The sequence below is a fragment of the Dendropsophus ebraccatus genome, chromosome 1, assembly GCF_027789765.1.
Source record: "Dendropsophus ebraccatus isolate aDenEbr1 chromosome 1, aDenEbr1.pat, whole genome shotgun sequence".
Classification (NCBI taxonomy): Eukaryota; Metazoa; Chordata; class Amphibia; order Anura; family Hylidae; genus Dendropsophus; species Dendropsophus ebraccatus.
This window is the reverse complement of record NC_091454.1, coordinates 222,916,972-222,934,050: the sequence shown is the minus strand read 5'-3', so window position 1 is coordinate 222,934,050 and position 17,079 is coordinate 222,916,972. Positions and strand designations below refer to the sequence as shown.

The window sequence follows — 17,079 nt, the reverse complement described above, 5'->3', positions numbered from 1 at the left end:
TATATATATATATAGATACAGCATTCTATATCATTAGGCCACAGCGCCATAGTACTGTATATACCATCCATGACTGTGACTAGTGCTCCATAGCTGCCATTGCAGGTGTCGCCTCACTCCATGGATAGTCAATGATCAGTGATTATAATCACCGGCACCTGCCCATCCTGATATAAGAGGGCTGCCGGCAGACCCTGATCCATTCATCCTGCCTTTCATGACTGGTTGGCTGCTTTTGCCTCTCTGGGCACTGCAGTCATGTATATTCCGCTCCTTATAGGGTAGGTTGTATGTAGTGATTGGTTTTGTACTTTTTTTTTTTCTTTATGGTGTACTACTTGTGTTTATATAGATCATGCCCAATATGACTTCCATTTCTTTTTAGATTCTTAGTGTGCAGTGTGTAGGTTCAGGTCTCTCTAATAGACTGCACAGTACTACTTTTTTCTGAGCTTCTATAGCCTGTGCACAGTACCACTTCTCCTGGCTTATATGTTGCTTTGGTATCTTTATTAAAGGGGCTATCCAGTGCTACAAAAACATGGACACTATATTGTTTTTCTGAGACAACACAACTCTTGTCTCCATTTTTCAGGTGTAGTTTTCAATTAAGCTCCATTCACTTCAATGGAAGTGAGTGGCCAAACCCTGCCTAAGTTGGAGACAAGAGTGGGGCTGTCTCTGGAAGAAAGTTCCCCCATGTTTTTGTAGTGCTAGATAACCCTTAAGTTCTTAGGTTTTACTCAGTACACCTTTCAGTTCTGCACAGTATTACTCTGCTGACTGCTCAGTACAACTCCTGTGGCTTCTTATGGACCCTGCACAGTAGCACTTCCTTTCTATATACCCTTAATACCTGGTCTTATGTGCATCTAGATCCTAGTGCATATCTTCTCTGTATAGGCACAGTTTTACTCCCATTCTGCTGCATTACCTATAGTGATGCTATAGGCTGCATAGTATTCCTCCATCTTGTGCGGACTCTTTGGTATAAAGATGGCAGTTTGAGCGTACATTATATCTAGTCTGTTTTGGCACATGGTATTACCAATAATATGCACCCGCATTGTGTAAACTAGTCTTGTGTTTTGTTAACTTGTCTTCCTGTTTACTAAGGTGGCCATCTTGTTTTTTAGAGTGATCCTGCTCAGTCTGAGTGCTCCCTGCTTAGCACAAGTCCAGAGTTTCCCTGAGGGTAAGTTCCTATATCTTAACCTGTGAACTCTTACTGAGGTTACTAAGCAGGCCGTTCCTCTAGCGTTATCTGTCTCGTCTGGATGATGGGTAAAATTTTATGATGGTAATTCCTGTGTGCTAGGTGTAGTAACCTAAACCACCCTCGAAACATGCTGCTCCAACACATCACATGGCTGTCAATTCTCCTTTGGGGCCACACTATAAGTTGTAGCAAAAATGGTGGTTTATCATTGGATAAGCTTAAAGTGACTGTACCACCAGGCCCAGGCTGAAGCACTGGAGGTGGGCCCACCCACTCTTAGTGGGAGGAAACCCTAGCCCCTCTATGATTGGGTTTTATTGATTCTAATGGATTCACTTCATGGAGGGGCTGGGGTTTCTTCCCACTAAGGCCCTGTTCCCACTGAGCAAAACTAGTGGAATTCCTGCTCTCCCCGTGCTGAAGGATGAACATGTTCATTCTTCAGCGCGGATAGAGTATGAGCGCGTGCCTCCCATAGACTCCCATTATGAGCGGGAGGCTAACGGCATTCCGTGGCAGACAATTCCGCTAGTTTTGCTCAGTGGGAACCGGGCTTAAGGGTGGATCGGCCCACCTCCAGTGCTTCAGCCTGGGCCTGGTGGTAGTCACTTTTAAGGTTTTGGTAATGTCTAGTCAGGGGGGATGAACCTGGAGGTCAAGAAGATTTGAAGTCTCCACTGCATGAGGCCTCCTGTAAGCATCTCTGATCCAGAGTTGATGAGGATCTTGTCTCCTTGTCTTGGGCAGGTGTCTCCAAGACAGCATGTCGGCCGCGGTTGTTCTGGATCTGGGTGAACCAAACCTTTCTTGGGTCTGATCCATGGCAGCTGGTGGCATTGAGTAAGTGAACCAATCACATGCTTGCAGTGGTAAATTGTCTCCTCCATCTGTGTCTCACAAGCTTTGTTGCAGATGACTCTGGCTTTGCGGATGTCATGGTGGCAAACCGGGCGGCCCAGTGTGGTTACACAGTCACGAAAGACGTGTATGGCCATGTGCAAGTCAGGATATCGTTTCTGGGTTGCTGGGTGAAGAATAAAGTAGGTGTTCTGAGTTGTGGTTTACATGTAAGCTTGGATGGAATGTCTTCTCACCACTATTCTTCTGGATTCTTCTTAGAATGACAAACGGTTTGATATCGAGGTGCAGTTTAGGGTAAACCGAGGTGGCCAAACCAGCATCTATTCTGTATCAAAGTCCTGCAACTCTTTGGATGACTGGGATGTGAGGGAGATCGTCTGTGAGGAGAACTACATGGAGGTGATGCCTAGACTTGGTTAAAGCAAGAAATTTGGGTTTATGCTCATTTCCATTTATGATCACTGACGGCTTATGGCTTGATGGCATAAAATTGCAAATGAGTGGTTATGTATTTCCTTTAATCTCTAGGTTTCAGTTACCAGGATTATACCTACTCTGATGTTCAAGCTTCTCTCTCTAACTGGACCTGTGGTGAGTTTCGAGTTCTGGGTTCTGGTTGGACACACCTGGCCACTCTGCCCATGGTTTTCCTTGAGAACCATCTAATGGTTGGCATCTATAGGGGAAGACCGAAGTACTTATTAGTCTTCCTAGATGAGTGTTGGTATGAATTTCATGTGCCCTCCTGGGTTTCCTTGGCATGGTGATCACCGGAGGAGAATGTACTGTAAGCTTAGACTTGGTTCTCATTGTGATACTCAAGCCTCTTGGCACCTGATTCTCGATGTCTTGGTTCTTTTTACAGGGGGGCATTCCTCAGAAGTGGCAAGTCTGGTTCAACAACTCCAATGTGCCTGTATCTGCTGAAGCTGCCATGAGAAGAGGCTATGGGGTCAATTCAACTGTGACTAGAGTGGTCTTCAGGACCCCATACAACACCCCAGAATCCCAAGTTGTGCAGGTGAGGGTCGTCTAGACATGTTATAACCTTGGTATGAAGTCTCTGTTGGGATTGTTTATCTAGGACTTCATTCTAGGTTGGGAAATTCAGTCTTGATGTCGTTCCAAGCAATATGATGTATACGCAAACACTTCTCAGGATCATCGTGGACACCACAGTTGCCTGTCCTAAAGGTAAGGGGGTCTAACTGAAGGAATTACCCAGAGTTGGGGTGTAAACCTTCCGCATCTAAACTCCTTACTGTTCTGTCTTGGACAGATCTTCCAGTGTTTACAGCCACCACACTCTCCTGGTTGTCTCCAGCTGTGCTCAGCCCTCTGATCAGTGGTAACATCAGAAATAGCTCATTTGCTATGGGGATCGATGGAATACTTCTAAACTCGACAATGAATGATCAGTACAAGTACATACTACGTATTGACATGACGCAGGTGGATGTCACAATACCATTCGGTGCCCCTGGTGGCTATGTACAGGTTGGTGATCATGTAATCCCATGTGTGTAGCAAACATTTATTTTTTTTTTAGGTGTTTGGCAGTAAAACACCCCTTGACACATGATGGTAGGCTTATTGTATAACTCACTAGTGACCAACCATCAAGTCCTTAAGCAATACTAGAGACTTTAATAGCAAAGCCAGGATGTCTGCTAAAAGGGGCTGACTGTACTGTGCAGTTTTGGGGTTGTCACCAAGAAGCCATGCGCCTAAGGTCTGACCTGTTACTGGGTCTAGAAAATTCCATCTTCTGTATCGGCTCCAACCATATGTTGAACACAACTGCTTGTCCCTAAGCTGGAAGTTTATGTTTGCAGAGTGACATTGTGAATAACACCTACGTGACCACATACAGTATTCACCTCATACTTCAGCGCCAGTGGTTGGGTATCAATGAGGATGACTTCACCACCCATACATCTTACAAGCCAATTGTTGCCCCAATGATTGTACAGATTCCCATCTTTCTGGACCGTAAGTATGAACTGTGTATGTAGTACACTAAACTCAAATGCTGTTAGACCTGGCATGTCTTTCCAGAACTGGTGCATGAGGTCAACACACATGTCATAACGCTAGATTCACTTATTCTTGTTTGACTCTCTAGACACCATAAAAGAAAACCGCTACTTCAACGTGTCTCTAGGAAACTTCTACTCTGATGTGATGCTTAAGTCCTTTATCATCCACAAAGTGCCACTTGAGCTTGATGCATTAAGGCCAAGACAGATGACTGTGGTGGAAACTATAAATCCCAACAATACTCGTGCCTTCTTCCTTACAGTGCCCTTCAGTGACCCCCTTGTGGAACAAACGGTAGGAGTAGTTATGGACTATTTGACATGTAGTTAGGTGGGACTAAACTGGGGAAGCATCCTTCAAATTTGAATGGGAAGACCTAATGTAGCTTAAGTCTGAGTCTACCATAGTTTGTTCTTTGTTTCCTCAGTATCTTGGTGGCATTAAAAGAAGGTATAAACTCTACGTAACGTACATCCTAACTCTTGTAGACAAAAATAAGGACTTTAGTTATACGGGAGTGGTGGATTGTGTGGTAAAGAATGCAGGTGAGTAGTATTCTATATGTAGAACTCTCCACTGTACTTGTGGACCATCTAAAGACTTGATGCTTCCCCCAACTAGTGCCACCAAATATTACCAGTTCCTGTGCAAATGACCGTCTGATCATCAATGTGGAAAGGGGCAATATGGACTACTACTGGCTTCCATACATCCGGGACCTTCCTCTGAACAACGCCCTTATCGCCTCTCAGAACATAAAATTTCAGAGTTCAATCAATGCCATGCGCGTTGAGGTGCCCTACACATCTATTGGCTTGTCCTATGAGGTAATATAGGAAACCTAAGACTGAGTTGTAGATGTCGACTATATAACAAATATGGATCCTAGTGTCCATGATTCTGTAAAGGTTGTGGGTTTTCCTTAGCCAGAAGCATGTCTCAAGATCTCATAGCGTTGATGTATATTGCAATGGCCTCTGGTGCCATAATGGTGTCTAACTGTAGAGATGGCAAATTCTATGTGAAAGTAGTCTTAAAAATGACCAGATGCATGCATAACATGGTGGTTATTGTGGCTCTGATGCACAATGGAATGTGAGTCAACTACTCTAAAATGCATAGACAATTCCTCTAGACGTAGGGCATGTCAATGGATGTAGGCCCTAATTAACATCCAGTATTGATGGTCCCTCTGTATCACTTCACAGGTGGTCAACCTGAATGGCTCTCGTGCTAATCTAAGCTTTTCATTCAGAAACAACAAAACTGGAGAAATAAAGATCACGCATACGTTAACCTGCCCCATCCCTCCAAGGCCTCTACGTGAGTGGTCTTCTCTTACCTCTATTACTGTCCCAAAGCCCATATAGTTAATTGAACTCTCTTCATCCCACAGTCTGCCTGTCCAATGGCACTATGATTGCGATTATTAACAGCACACTCGCCAAACCTACTTTCGATGCCCAGAAAGCCCATCTAAGGGATCCTGCTTGCACCCCTCAGCAGGCTACTGCGGAGGAGGCCATCTTTAACTTTGCAGCCTACTCATGTGGGACCACACGCCGGGTAAGAAACTTGGATGTTGCTTCCAAATTTAATAGACAATTGTTCGTCACAAAGGGTCGTCTAAAATGGGGAAATGTTAAATATGGGTGGGCAGTCCTAATGTGGACCAGTACTGCTGGTTGGCTAAAGACCATGTTTGACAAACTTTTTAGCTAACATATATTATAGGCATGGGGCACAACCAGTTTGAAGAGTTGAACCTTGTTGGTGGTAGGTACAATCGTTCTGAAGTCTGTACCTTTTTTATATTGCTGGTTCTGAAGACCCTGACATCAATGGGTAGTAAAGAACCATGAAGGAAAACTGAACTACAAGCTGTCTAACCCAATGTCCGTTTTAGTTTGACAGTGACTACATAGTGTATGAGAATGAAGTGACTTTTGACCGCCAGGTGCTCTTGCCAGACCAACCCATAATTTCCAGGGATTCTTACTATAGGTGATTGGACTTCCATTCATACTTGAGCCTCTTTATACTTGTAGAACCAGCATTAAACATTGTCCTCGTGTTCTAGGTTGACTCTGCGCTGTAGATATCCAATCAGAGGCTCCTTGTGGCTGGGTGCCCGAGCCAATATCAGTGTTATCCAGGCAAGGCAAGCAGTTACACCAGCAAAAGGTGACCCTAATGTGTCTAAGCTGCTATGTCTTGGTTTTTATGTTTAAGGATATGGATTTTTTTTTTTTTTTTTTTTTTTTTTTTTTTTTTTTTCTGACCTGTGAATCAAGCATTTTATATGTCCAGACAGTCTGCAAACTGCAGGGCTGGTTCTCTCCTGCTCACTAATCCCCCCCCCCCCCCCCCCCCATAGGTTATAATGGACTTGCCAACCTGTCATTACTTTACTCCTCTGTAGACAAATTTGCCTGATAAATAAGGTGTGTGTGGGGTGGCGGGTTGGGGGTCTGTAAAGCAGCTTAGTCTTGGCCAAAACTATGTATTGTATAATTGTAATAAAGCTACATAAGGCTGGACTAGTATCTTTGTCTTTCAGTATTGAGGAAAAGAGCCAGGACTCATGTAGCAGAGTTGACACTTGCTAAAGGTAAGAGGTGTTGACTCTTGGGTAGATCAATAGTAAAGACTCCTCCTCCTGAGTCAGATCTCACATTATGATCCATTTCTCCCACAGATGAGAACTTCACAGCGTTTTACCAACATGGAGACCCCCAGGTCTGGGTGCAGCCTGCTGATCCCTTATACTTCCAGGTGGATGTGCATGGTCCCGAACCTGCTGCTGCTGTTAAAGACTGTTGGGCTACAACAGGCGATGGGGTCCAACGGTGGGATCTGATTGTGGATGGGTGAGTAGACCTAGTGCTCGATGGATCTTCAGACAGTACTAGACACTCTTGGGGAGCAGCATAGGTCTTCACCCCAAAATTCTTTAAATCAACTGGTGCCAGAGATTTGTAGTTTCAAGTCTTCCAGTACTCATCAGCTGCAGTAGATCTTGCAGGAGGTGGAGTTGGCAGCAGAGAGCACTGTCAACTGGAAACAATACACCACTTCCTGCAGGACATCCAGTACTTATCAGCTGCTGTAAGACTGGAGACCGCCATTAAGTGTCCCCTTCAGTCAATACCCAACTTGTTTACAAGTGATAAGACCAGAGACATACCAAATATGCAAAAGAACACTGCAGAGACACAATCACTTGACTCGACGTCGGTGAACTAGCCGGACCTTCCCTCTGGGAAGGAACAACCAAGCCAAAGGCGTTCTCCAGTCAAGGAAACCACCTCAGCAAGGTATCCAGACAGCTGTTTTGGGGTTTTTGCCCCTCATCAGTGTGGAGCAGGTTTCTGGCTAGTGGGAGCAATGACTAGTAAGTGCATGCAAAAGGATGCTGGTTGACCTCAGGGATATCAACCAAAACACCGCAGAGACACCATCAGACATACCAAAGCCAGGTATCCATCAGCAGATGTGTTGGGGTATTACCTTGTCATCAATGTGGAGCTGGATCCTGGCTAGTAGACCATGTTTTAGTCCCACTGGGAACTGCTAACCCAACATTGTCTCGTATAATTTTCCTCATTAGATGTGCTGTAGTAGCAGAAACCTCTTCCACTGAAGTCCAGACCTCTCCAGACTGGCTACCCCGATTCAAGATGACTCTCCATGAAGCCCCGACTAGTCAGGTAAGAAAAGCAAACTGGGGGGGGGGGCACAATGCTGAACTCCAGGCCATGACTCCTGTGTCTCCCTCCAGCTCTTCATACACTGTAAAGTACTAATCTGTGATGAAAGCATACAGCCCGAGAGCTGCCCCCGAGCCTGCAAGCAGACACAGCACCTCACAGGTAAGCATGGTGCCTATGTACAGACTAGGGTAACAGCTAGAATCCACACTTATGTGATGTGTGTTTTTTTTTTTTTTTAAAGATAAAAGATTTGCCCTCCTACCCACTGAGATGGTATCTGCTGGTCCTGTCCATATCAAGGCTGATAACGGCAGTGTGATCTTCAAGCATGTTGGTGAGTCATACCACCCCTGACCATCGGAGGCAGCAGAGTTTTGTCACCCGGATAACACTTGGTTTCTTACCTCTGCAGCTGGAGAGGCTGACTGGTCTACGTGGAGCTGGATGCTGTCCATTGGTCTTGCCGTCATCTGTGCTTTTACTGTTGGAGCCATCTTCCTCACAGTTCGCTTGTTTAGACAGTGAATAAAAAATTCTGTTTTCTAAATTGCTTTGGCTTGTTGCTTTCATGAGCAAAGGTTAGACGAACGATGGAACGGCCTGCATTCTGTTACAACCACTTATTGGCATGTTGACACTTCAGGAATAGGTAGATGTGACCATCTCAAAGGGCTACTCCACTTGAGAAAATGGAACCATGTTAAATTGTTAATAGATCTCGATTACATGAATTGGTCTGTCTGTTGTACACTCTAAAGCGGACAAAAATCCTTCTTTCCTGGTCTCCATGTCTGCCTGCTCCCTCCCTTCTCCCTTCTGAGACCAAAGTCACATGATCTGTCTCCTGTTGCCAGGCAATCTGTAACACCTAATCTGTAACCCCACCCACCACTGACCTCAAACCAATCGATGAGCACCTGCCCAAGGAGAGGGGAAACTGGTGAAGCCTCCAGAGCAGTATAGGGAAAAGGAAACACAATAGACAGATTCTAAAGATAATTATGTAGATATTTTGTTTAGTGTGAAGCAGATTAAGCCAGTGATGGGTGCAGTGCATGCTGGGAGATGTAGTTTTCTGGCTGGCACAATCTTGGCTATAGACTGGCTTTTTCAGAAACAGCAGCAACTAGAAAAATAGAATGCTCAAGATACTCAGTGGGTACTTGTTGAGTAAGAACAGGAAGGTTTAGGAGTGTCATCTTTAGCTCTGGGGTGGAATATCCTTTTGAATAGACCGTATCAGCGGTAGTCTGTTTTGAGACTGTCTTCCCCAATATGTTCCAGAAGTGAGAATATAGCCATGAAATCATACTAGTGGGATAATTATGGAAACTAACAGCTCTCCTAGTGCTGCCTAGTACATCAAGCTTCTATGGTTGGCTGGTTCAGCTAAATGCCAAATCTCTCCTGCCTTGTTAGGCCTGAGACTAGTGCTGCAAGTTTGTGACCCATCAGTGCTCAGCATCAGATCAGTCTCCTGGTTTAAAAAGGGTTGTTTGCAATTCCCCCTGGTGTCAGAAATTTGTAATTTACTTCTATAAAAAAAACCTCTTGCCTGGCTCCTGGTGTGGCCAGTCAGGTTCAGGACTTTGTGTGGTGAGACACATGTCTTGAATCTGATGGAACAGTACAGCAGGTGGCAGGGACTGGTTACAGAGAGAGAAGAGTATAGATGTAAGAAGGCATCCACTCCGCTGCAGCACTTAGTCAGCCGGGCTCTGGAGGGCATGTAAGGAGGTGTCCTCTGTGTATAGTTTTTTTTATTTTTTTTTAAGGGACAGCTCTTTATTTATTGTTTAATGGGGACAATCTCCTGGGGGGGGGGGGGGGGCAGCCTTGGCTACAGGAGGGAAACTGGGGGGGGAAGAGACTACCTACTGGGGGAAGCTGCAGCTATATTTGAGGCAACTATACTTACGGGGGACAGCTCTAGCTACAAAGGGCAACTGTACCTACTGAGGGACAACTCTGGAGAGTATATCTACTGAGGGCTGCCCAAACTACTAGGCAGCAACCATACCTACTGGTCAACAGCTCTACCTACTGGGGTCAGTGCTACTTACTGGGATATAACCCTTCACTCACTAAGGGGCACTTATCTACTCACTGGGGACACCTACCTACTTAATTGATATTTGAATACTTAGGATACTTTAAAGGGGTTATCAAGCACTACAAAAACATGGCCACTTAATCCCCCTCATCTCCAGATTGTGTGGGGTTTGAAACTGTTCCATTGAAGTAAATGGAGCTTAATTGCAAACACCTGAACTGGAGAGTGGGAAAAGTTACCTTTAAGTGGGGGGGGGGGGGGGGGGGGGGGAGGGGGAAGGAGAGGATGGGGTTAAAAAAAAGTACAGAAGCTAAAATGTTTGACCAACAAATCCTGTGGAGAGAAGTCGTGGTTGGAAGAAATAGTCATGACGGTCTGGGACAAATGGAGAAGTAAAGGAAAGAGGAAGACTCTGACCAGATGAGATGTAACTGCACTGTATTTACCTTCTTCCTGTTGTAACTGTATGGGGTAACATTGGTCTGTATATTTAATAACCGTACGGTTGTAATATTCAGTCATTAGGCAGAGGAAATATGTGGTGGCTGTATTTTTCCCTTCTATAGTGTTAGTATTGGTCTTGGTATACTGGGTTTTATGTAAAAATATTTAGTCCCTGTGTTGGTAATATGTGGTGGTATATTGGTTTCTGCACAGCAGGTTTTGCTGGTGATATTTCTTGTATGGCGGCACTATTTATTACGTGTGATTTTTAAATAGTCTGGTGTTCCTTTACACTGCAGATTTTCTGCACACATACGTTCACTCATGATTTCCAAATTTGGGGGGATTTCAGTTTTTGGGCCGTATTCCACAGGACTATTATCGTCTGAAAAATTAGTTAAGCTAGATTGTTCAGATTTAAACGATAATCGTTTTGTGTAATAGCAGGCAATGATTAAACGATCAATGAAATCGTTAGATAGAAACCAGACCTATTTTCATTGTTGATCGTACATATAGGGGGAAATTTATCCAACATGGTGTAAAGTGAAACTTGCCCAGTCGCCCCTAGCAACCAATCAGATTCCACCTTTCATTCCTCACAGACTCTTTGGAAAATGAAAAGTGGAATCTGGTTGCTAGGGGCAACTGGGCCAGTTTCACTTTACACCATGTTTGATAAATCCCCCCCCATATCGTTCAGACATCTTTCAGTGTAATCTGCTGTTCGGTTGTTCCCTGGTCTATCAGCCAGTAAGGACGAGCGCAAGAACGACTGTGTAATGATCACCGTCCTGTGTAATAGGATGAACGATTTAAGATCGTTTGTCATATCGGTCGGGTAAGGTGTGATGGATATGCAACGGCCGACTGCCAGACACTGCAGGCAGCTCCAGCATTGTGTGTGTACCCGGCCTCCTGTGCTGGGTGTGATGAGGATGATGATGCTGCAGAAGGCGGAGGATGCTGCACACAGGACGGCAATGGCTTCCAGTCAGAGGACGGTATGAGCACAGACCACAGGGGGTTAATCCCAGGCTGATGCATCCAGAGACGACAACATGAACCTCAGGGTAAGTGCTGCGTATATCGGGGGTGATAATCTGCAGGGGGGGTGGGGGGTGGTATATACCGTATACAAAGCTATAGCGGAATCTATAACAGAGCAGTCACTATGGAGGAAACCTTCCTGCTCTCTGGAAGAGAATGATGTCACCACTGTATAAGTATATAATGAATGTTATATCTCCACATGACAATAACATATTTATATATATATATATATATATATATATATATATATATATATGTGTGTGTATATATATATATATATATATGTATATGTGTTATATACAGGACGAAGAGAAGCAGAAACTGGATCAATTCCTCACTGACCTGTCTCTACTCGGATCACTACAAGTAATGTACATGCGTGATACCCATTACTGCTGTATACTGGTCTGTGGAGGGGGTGGTATTATAGTAGTTATATTCCTGTATATAGGAGCAGCATTATAGTAGTTATATTCTTGTTTATAGGGGGCAGTATTATAGTAGTTATATTCCTGTATATAGGAGCAGTATTCTAGTAGTTATATTCCTGTATATAGGTGCAGTATTATAGTAGTTATATTACTGTATATAGGGGCAGTATTATAGTAGTTATATTCCTGTATATAGGAGCAGTATTATAGTAGTTATATTCTTGTATATAGGAGCAGTATTATAGTAGTTATATTCCTGTATATAGGAGCAGTATTATAGTAGTTATATTCCTGTATATAGGAGCAGTATTATAGTAGTTATATTCTTGTATATTAGAGCAGTATTATAGTAGTTATATTTTTGTATATAGGAGCAGTATTATAGTAGTTATATTCCTGTATATAGGAGCAGTATTATAGTAGTTATATTCCTGTATATAGGAGCAGTATTATAGTAGTTATATTCCTGTATATAGGAGCAGTATTATAGTAGTTATATTCTTGTATATTAGAGCAATATTATAGTAGTTCTTATCGTTTTAGGGTTTCCGATACTTCCAGCCATGGCTGAGGGGGAGAGAAGAGATCTTACTGACGGTGGTAAATGATGATCTGGTTAGTTCACACTTCTCTATCGTTGAGCAGTCTGGTGTTCTCCTTTGTCTGTCTCCTTATTTCCTCTTGCTTGGTGTCTTGTAGAGCTGTCCTCCTCCTCGCTCCCCGGGGTCGCTCAGCAGTGAGATCAGTTATCACCTTCCTACGTGCAGCAGCGACCAGTCGACTCCACGGTATATATCTCCCTCCTTCTGTTACTTATGGGCGCCATCTTCTTCTTGTAATGATACACTGGATCATCCTCAGAAGTCATTTGGGGACTAGAAATGTATTAAATGGGCAAGCATTCATGTATTTGGGAGTGAGCTGTATTACCAGGCACAGCCTGAACCATATACGTGGTGCTGTGCTTGTGTAAAAGGAACATGTTTTTACTGGACCTGTGGTCACCCCTTCATTTCTGTTCAAAATGTCTCTTGAACCTTCATCTTTCTTGTTTGCCCCCACAGAGGTTCTGCCCCGCTGCCTCCCGCTTCTCCGTGTGATAGAGAAATTGCCATTCCGGTAAGATTTTCTGTAGTTTTTAACTGAGGTTTTCAAGCTGGTACTCACATGGCAACATTGTATGACCACTGGTTACTGCACAGGGCAAGGTTCCTCTCCCTGGATAATCCCTTTAAAACTTAGACCAGAAATGGGGAACCTTTTGGCCCTCCAGCCGTTGCAAAACCACAATTCCCATCATGCCTGGACAGCTAAAGCAAAGCTTTGGCTGTTCAGACATGATGGGAATTGTGGTTTTGCAACAGCTGGAGGGCCAAAGGTTCCCCATCCCGGTCTTAGACCATCGGATATACTGGCATTATCCCTTGACTACATGCCCAGACCACCAGGGATCTGGACCCTTAACAAATTCAGTGTCTTAGGGATCTACATTAACCACTACTGAAGCTTGCCCTCAAACGAGTCATCCCGCGAACCAATGGCCTAGTTATAGAGAAACCCACTACCCCCACCAGTCAGATGTTTGAAGGGGCCACAGTCGTGACGGCCTCTTCAATACATTGGTGTCGGTGCGGTTCATACTGGTGATGCAGAGCATCGCAGTCTTGTCTTGTTCACTTCGATACGTTGAAATCCTTGGCTCTTCTAAGTGGTGGTAGGTGGGTGGTAGTGGTGGGTAATGTCATGGTCCATTTCAAAATATCAGTCACTAAAGTTGTGCTAACATTTTCAGGAAACGCACTGCACTCTCTTCCTGCTGGCCGCGTATGCCAAGTATGGGCGCCCGTATGTGTGGGTGAGGTCCAATCACCAGAGGTTCACTGGCACCGAACTCTGCGACAGAGACTCGCCCTTGATGCTGCCATCTTACTGCGACTGGGACACTAGAGGTGAGCTTAACATACATCCTTGTACTTATCCCTTAAAGGGGTATTCTACTCAAACATAACTTTTGATATGCTGCTGCCCATGGTGAGACAAACAATTTATTCCATACTTGTTATCTTTTCAGTCTCCTTTTCCCAGTTCTGAGCTGCTGCTTTCTGCTGAAGACACAAAAATCTGTGTTTGAGCTTTTCTATCTGTCTCCCCCTCATCACCCCTCCCTTCTGAGACAGATTATGTAAACAAGTCCCTGACTGGCTTTACATAATCTATCTCAGAAGGGAGGAGGGCGAGACAGAGGGAAAAGCTCACACACAGAATTTTGTGTGTTCAGCAGAAAGCAGCAGCTCAGAACTGGGGGAAGGAGACTGAATAGATAATACCAGGTATGAAGGGAATTGTTAGTTTCACCATGGGCAGCAACATATCAAAAAGTATGTTTGAGTGCAATACCCTTTAAAGGAGCCACTGCTGCTTGGGTAGATGACTTAGCTGCTGACTGACAATTAGGATCTCCTTGTTCTAAAGGATATCTATGTTGTTTTTTTGGAAAGGCGAGGTAGATTTATTGCATTGTCTTTGTTTTACAATGAAAAGTCATCTTGCTGCCTGTAGCAGCCAATCACGTTCCAAGTACATGTACTGTATATCATGATACTTATGTCTCTAATGCTGTAATGGTCACTGCTCTGTAAGTCTTCTCATGTCTCTGTCTGCTAGATGTGGGTGTGTGGCACATTGTATGGGATGTAGTCAGCACCTGTGTGTCTCCGCCCCCGAGGAACCCCCTGGCTGTGGACTTCGCCTACCTGAAGACTCTCCCTCTTCCAGAGAGGTCGCTCTCGTCCGGGGCTCTGGTCAGTTTTTTCCATAGTTTGTTGCTGCGAGAACCTCGGGGAACGCTGCTGTTTTCTTATGGTAAGTTCTTAGGGGTACGGCAATGTGATAGAATCCAAATGGTCACTGACCAACGCCAACATTTGTGAGCTTGAAGCTGTAGACTCTAGCTGTACAAAGAACCAGAACGACTATATTTCAAATTGTTACCAGGTGTAAAAAGGTGGAGCAATTAATTGTCAAAAGTTGGGAGGAACAATTAACGGGCCAGAACACTGGTCAACGCACTTCCCTGTTAAACACTATAAGGCTATTTAAAATGATGACATCATAATGATGTTACTTCCCATTACATAATGGTTAGAATGGTGATTAAGCCTTAAAGGGAACCTGTCACACTTGGACGGCCCCCCAAACCCAACCTACCCCTGGATATGTCCCCCCATCATGCCGGTCCCTCTGCCCAGATATGTCTGGCCGCTTATCAGCATGCTCAATATGTAAATGAGCGGAGTCTGACGTCTATAGGAAATCACTGGAGCTGAGAAGACCTATGTATAGATTTTTGGAAAGTTCAAGGATAACGAGTGGGTGGTCTGTCTGTGATTGACAGCTCTCTCTATAAGAACTTATACACGTATCATTGTCAATCACTCAGACTACACTGTATCCCACCTAGTACACAAGTGCCCTCTGGAGTCTTTCTTTAGGCTATGTTCACACTACGTAAGAGACCGGCCGGTTCACAGAATGGCCGGTCTCTGCAAAGATCATCCCGGGTGATACTGCAGTGTTCTGATGCGGGCGCATAAGCCAGCGCCCGCATCAGAACTCTCATAGCACACAAAGAAGCAAGCGGCCAGAGCCGCTCGCTTCATTGTGTGAACTGACATGTTAGTTCTTTGCGGTGCAACACTTAGTATACGCTTCTGCCGGGATCCCTTAGAAGAATAGGCAGCGTTACACAGCGTACAAAGTATGGCCGTTGTTGCCGATGGCAACATCGGCTGTACGTTTACGTAGTGTGAACATAGCCCTAAGCTGGACATCCTAATAGTAATGACTTCTTACACTCTCTAATGTCTATGAACTCTGGTTGACCAAATTATCTATCCTGACTCTTGGAAATCTGTTCCCTGATCCAGAAAGTTCTCTGCCTGCCATATTCTTATGTCATACCGTGTCTGTTCCCATTCTAGTTTGGGAGGAGTTGTCGGACCTCACACGTCTTCACGCTCAAACCCTGCAGGACTTAAAGGAGCAGAACCTCATCAAGAACCTGATCTGAAGACGTACAGCCCAAGCCGGAGGACGTATCCGGAGTATCGTGATATCACCCAACCGCCCAAACGGAGGATGTATCCGGAGTATCGTGATGTCACCCAACCGCCCAAACCGGAGGACGTATCCGGAGTATCGGTGATGTTACCCAACCGCCCAAACCGGAGGACGTATCCGGAGTATCGGTGATGTTACCCAACCGCCCAAACCGGAGGATGTATCCGGAGTATCGTGATATCACCCAACCGCCCAAACGGAGGATGTATCCGGAGTATCGTGATGTCACCCAACCGCCCAAACCGGAGGACGTATCCGGAGTATCGTGATGTTACCCAACCGCCCAAACCGGAGGACGTATCCGGAGTATCGGTGATGTCACCCAACCCCAGAACAAACACATGTTTCCTCGTCAACCAAAATATTCTGCAAATTTAATAAAAAAAGACTGGACTTTCTGGTTTTGGACATTTTTGTGTTTTAGCAATACGGGGTAGTGGTAGATGTTCCAGAACAACCACTGATCACTAGGGCAACACAACGCTGATCTTTATGAGAGACCACCTGCTCATGAATGAGTCCCAGTGACGACATCATATGAGCCCACGCCTAGTGACATCATTATATAGGCCTAGTGACATCATTACACCTGCTATAATACTGAATGTGACAGCCAGGTGTCAGACGACCAATATGAGGATATATAGTCAGCCATAGCTCTTTTGTTCTGCTCTTCCCTTCTACTTCCAGTAACAGGGCGCTCGGCCAGTACCACACCCACCATGTGCAGAGGGCTGGGATATTTGGCAGGCCGAGCATCATTCATAACTGCTCCCTTTAAGGCCCACTGAGGATCGCTGACCAGGTGTGGGGTGGATCTAGTCACAGACGGCAGGAAAAACGAAACGTAGCTCCGCATGTTCTCTATTAGCCGTGTGCTACCAGTTCTGCTCCTCAGCTTCAGTACTCTGTCCATGTTTGGCAGCTAGGGTCACCATGGTCTCTGCTCACCCTAGATAGGAATGGTGCCCCCCTTTAAGCAGTAGATTTTCCCCATCTATGAACAGTAGAAGCAGTCATAAATAGACTAAAAGAGTAGATAATCCTTATTACATAAGACATCTAGTATAAGCTGTCAGGTTACGGTGTGAGGTTGCACTGAGCCTCCTTGGCTCCCGCAGGAGGATGGAGTTGGTGCCAACAGCC

General features: G+C 44.9%; 2 protein-coding genes across 3 annotated transcripts; both read left to right on the top strand.

Annotated features, from left to right (window-relative positions):
• Positions 1–37: 37 nt before the first annotated feature.
• On the top strand, positions 38–8,358 carry LOC138785126 (uncharacterized). Its single transcript, XM_069960710.1, has 23 exons — positions 38–281; positions 1,137–1,195; positions 1,967–2,059; positions 2,132–2,259; positions 2,339–2,479; positions 2,609–2,671; positions 2,946–3,101; positions 3,178–3,274; positions 3,360–3,577; positions 3,916–4,072; positions 4,206–4,414; positions 4,548–4,665; positions 4,742–4,947; positions 5,329–5,443; positions 5,517–5,686; positions 6,027–6,124; positions 6,201–6,304; positions 6,681–6,731; positions 6,819–6,990; positions 7,731–7,830; positions 7,902–7,992; positions 8,075–8,167; positions 8,246–8,358. Exons 1-23 carry the CDS (start codon positions 259–261, stop codon positions 8,356–8,358), a joined length of 2,775 nt encoding a protein of 924 aa, XP_069816811.1. The 5' UTR covers positions 38–258.
• Positions 8,359–11,041: 2,683 nt separating this feature from the next.
• Positions 11,042–16,322, top strand: LOC138765933 (uncharacterized). 2 transcript variants are annotated; one of them, XM_069943153.1, is made up of 8 exons: positions 11,042–11,403; positions 11,687–11,749; positions 12,358–12,429; positions 12,514–12,602; positions 12,879–12,933; positions 13,607–13,763; positions 14,479–14,676; positions 15,845–16,322. In XM_069943153.1, exons 1-8 carry the CDS (start codon positions 11,392–11,394, stop codon positions 16,063–16,065), a joined length of 867 nt encoding a protein of 288 aa, XP_069799254.1. In that variant the 5' UTR covers positions 11,042–11,391; the 3' UTR covers positions 16,066–16,322. The 2 variants fall into 2 exon arrangements, with proteins under 2 accessions (XP_069799254.1, XP_069799339.1); XM_069943238.1 differs by having other exon boundaries at positions 11,048–11,403; positions 15,795–15,973.
• Positions 16,323–17,079: the final 757 nt, after the last annotated feature.

Bases quoted from the DNA above. Each gene is read 5' to 3' on its own strand.
- LOC138785126 (XM_069960710.1), top strand. From the start codon at position 259: ATGTATATTCCGCTCCTTATAGG. The intron at 2,672-2,945 runs GTGAGTTTCGAG...TTCTTTTTACAG, and splicing joins TCTCTCTAACTGGACCTGTG to GGGGGCATTCCTCAGAAGTG. The intron at 5,444-5,516 runs GTGAGTGGTCTT...TTCATCCCACAG, and splicing joins CATCCCTCCAAGGCCTCTAC to TCTGCCTGTCCAATGGCACT.
- LOC138765933 (XM_069943153.1), top strand. The intron at 11,750-12,357 runs GTAATGTACATG...TTATCGTTTTAG, and splicing joins CTCTACTCGGATCACTACAA to GGTTTCCGATACTTCCAGCC. The intron at 14,677-15,844 runs GTAAGTTCTTAG...CAAACCCTGCAG, and splicing joins AACGCTGCTGTTTTCTTATG to GACTTAAAGGAGCAGAACCT.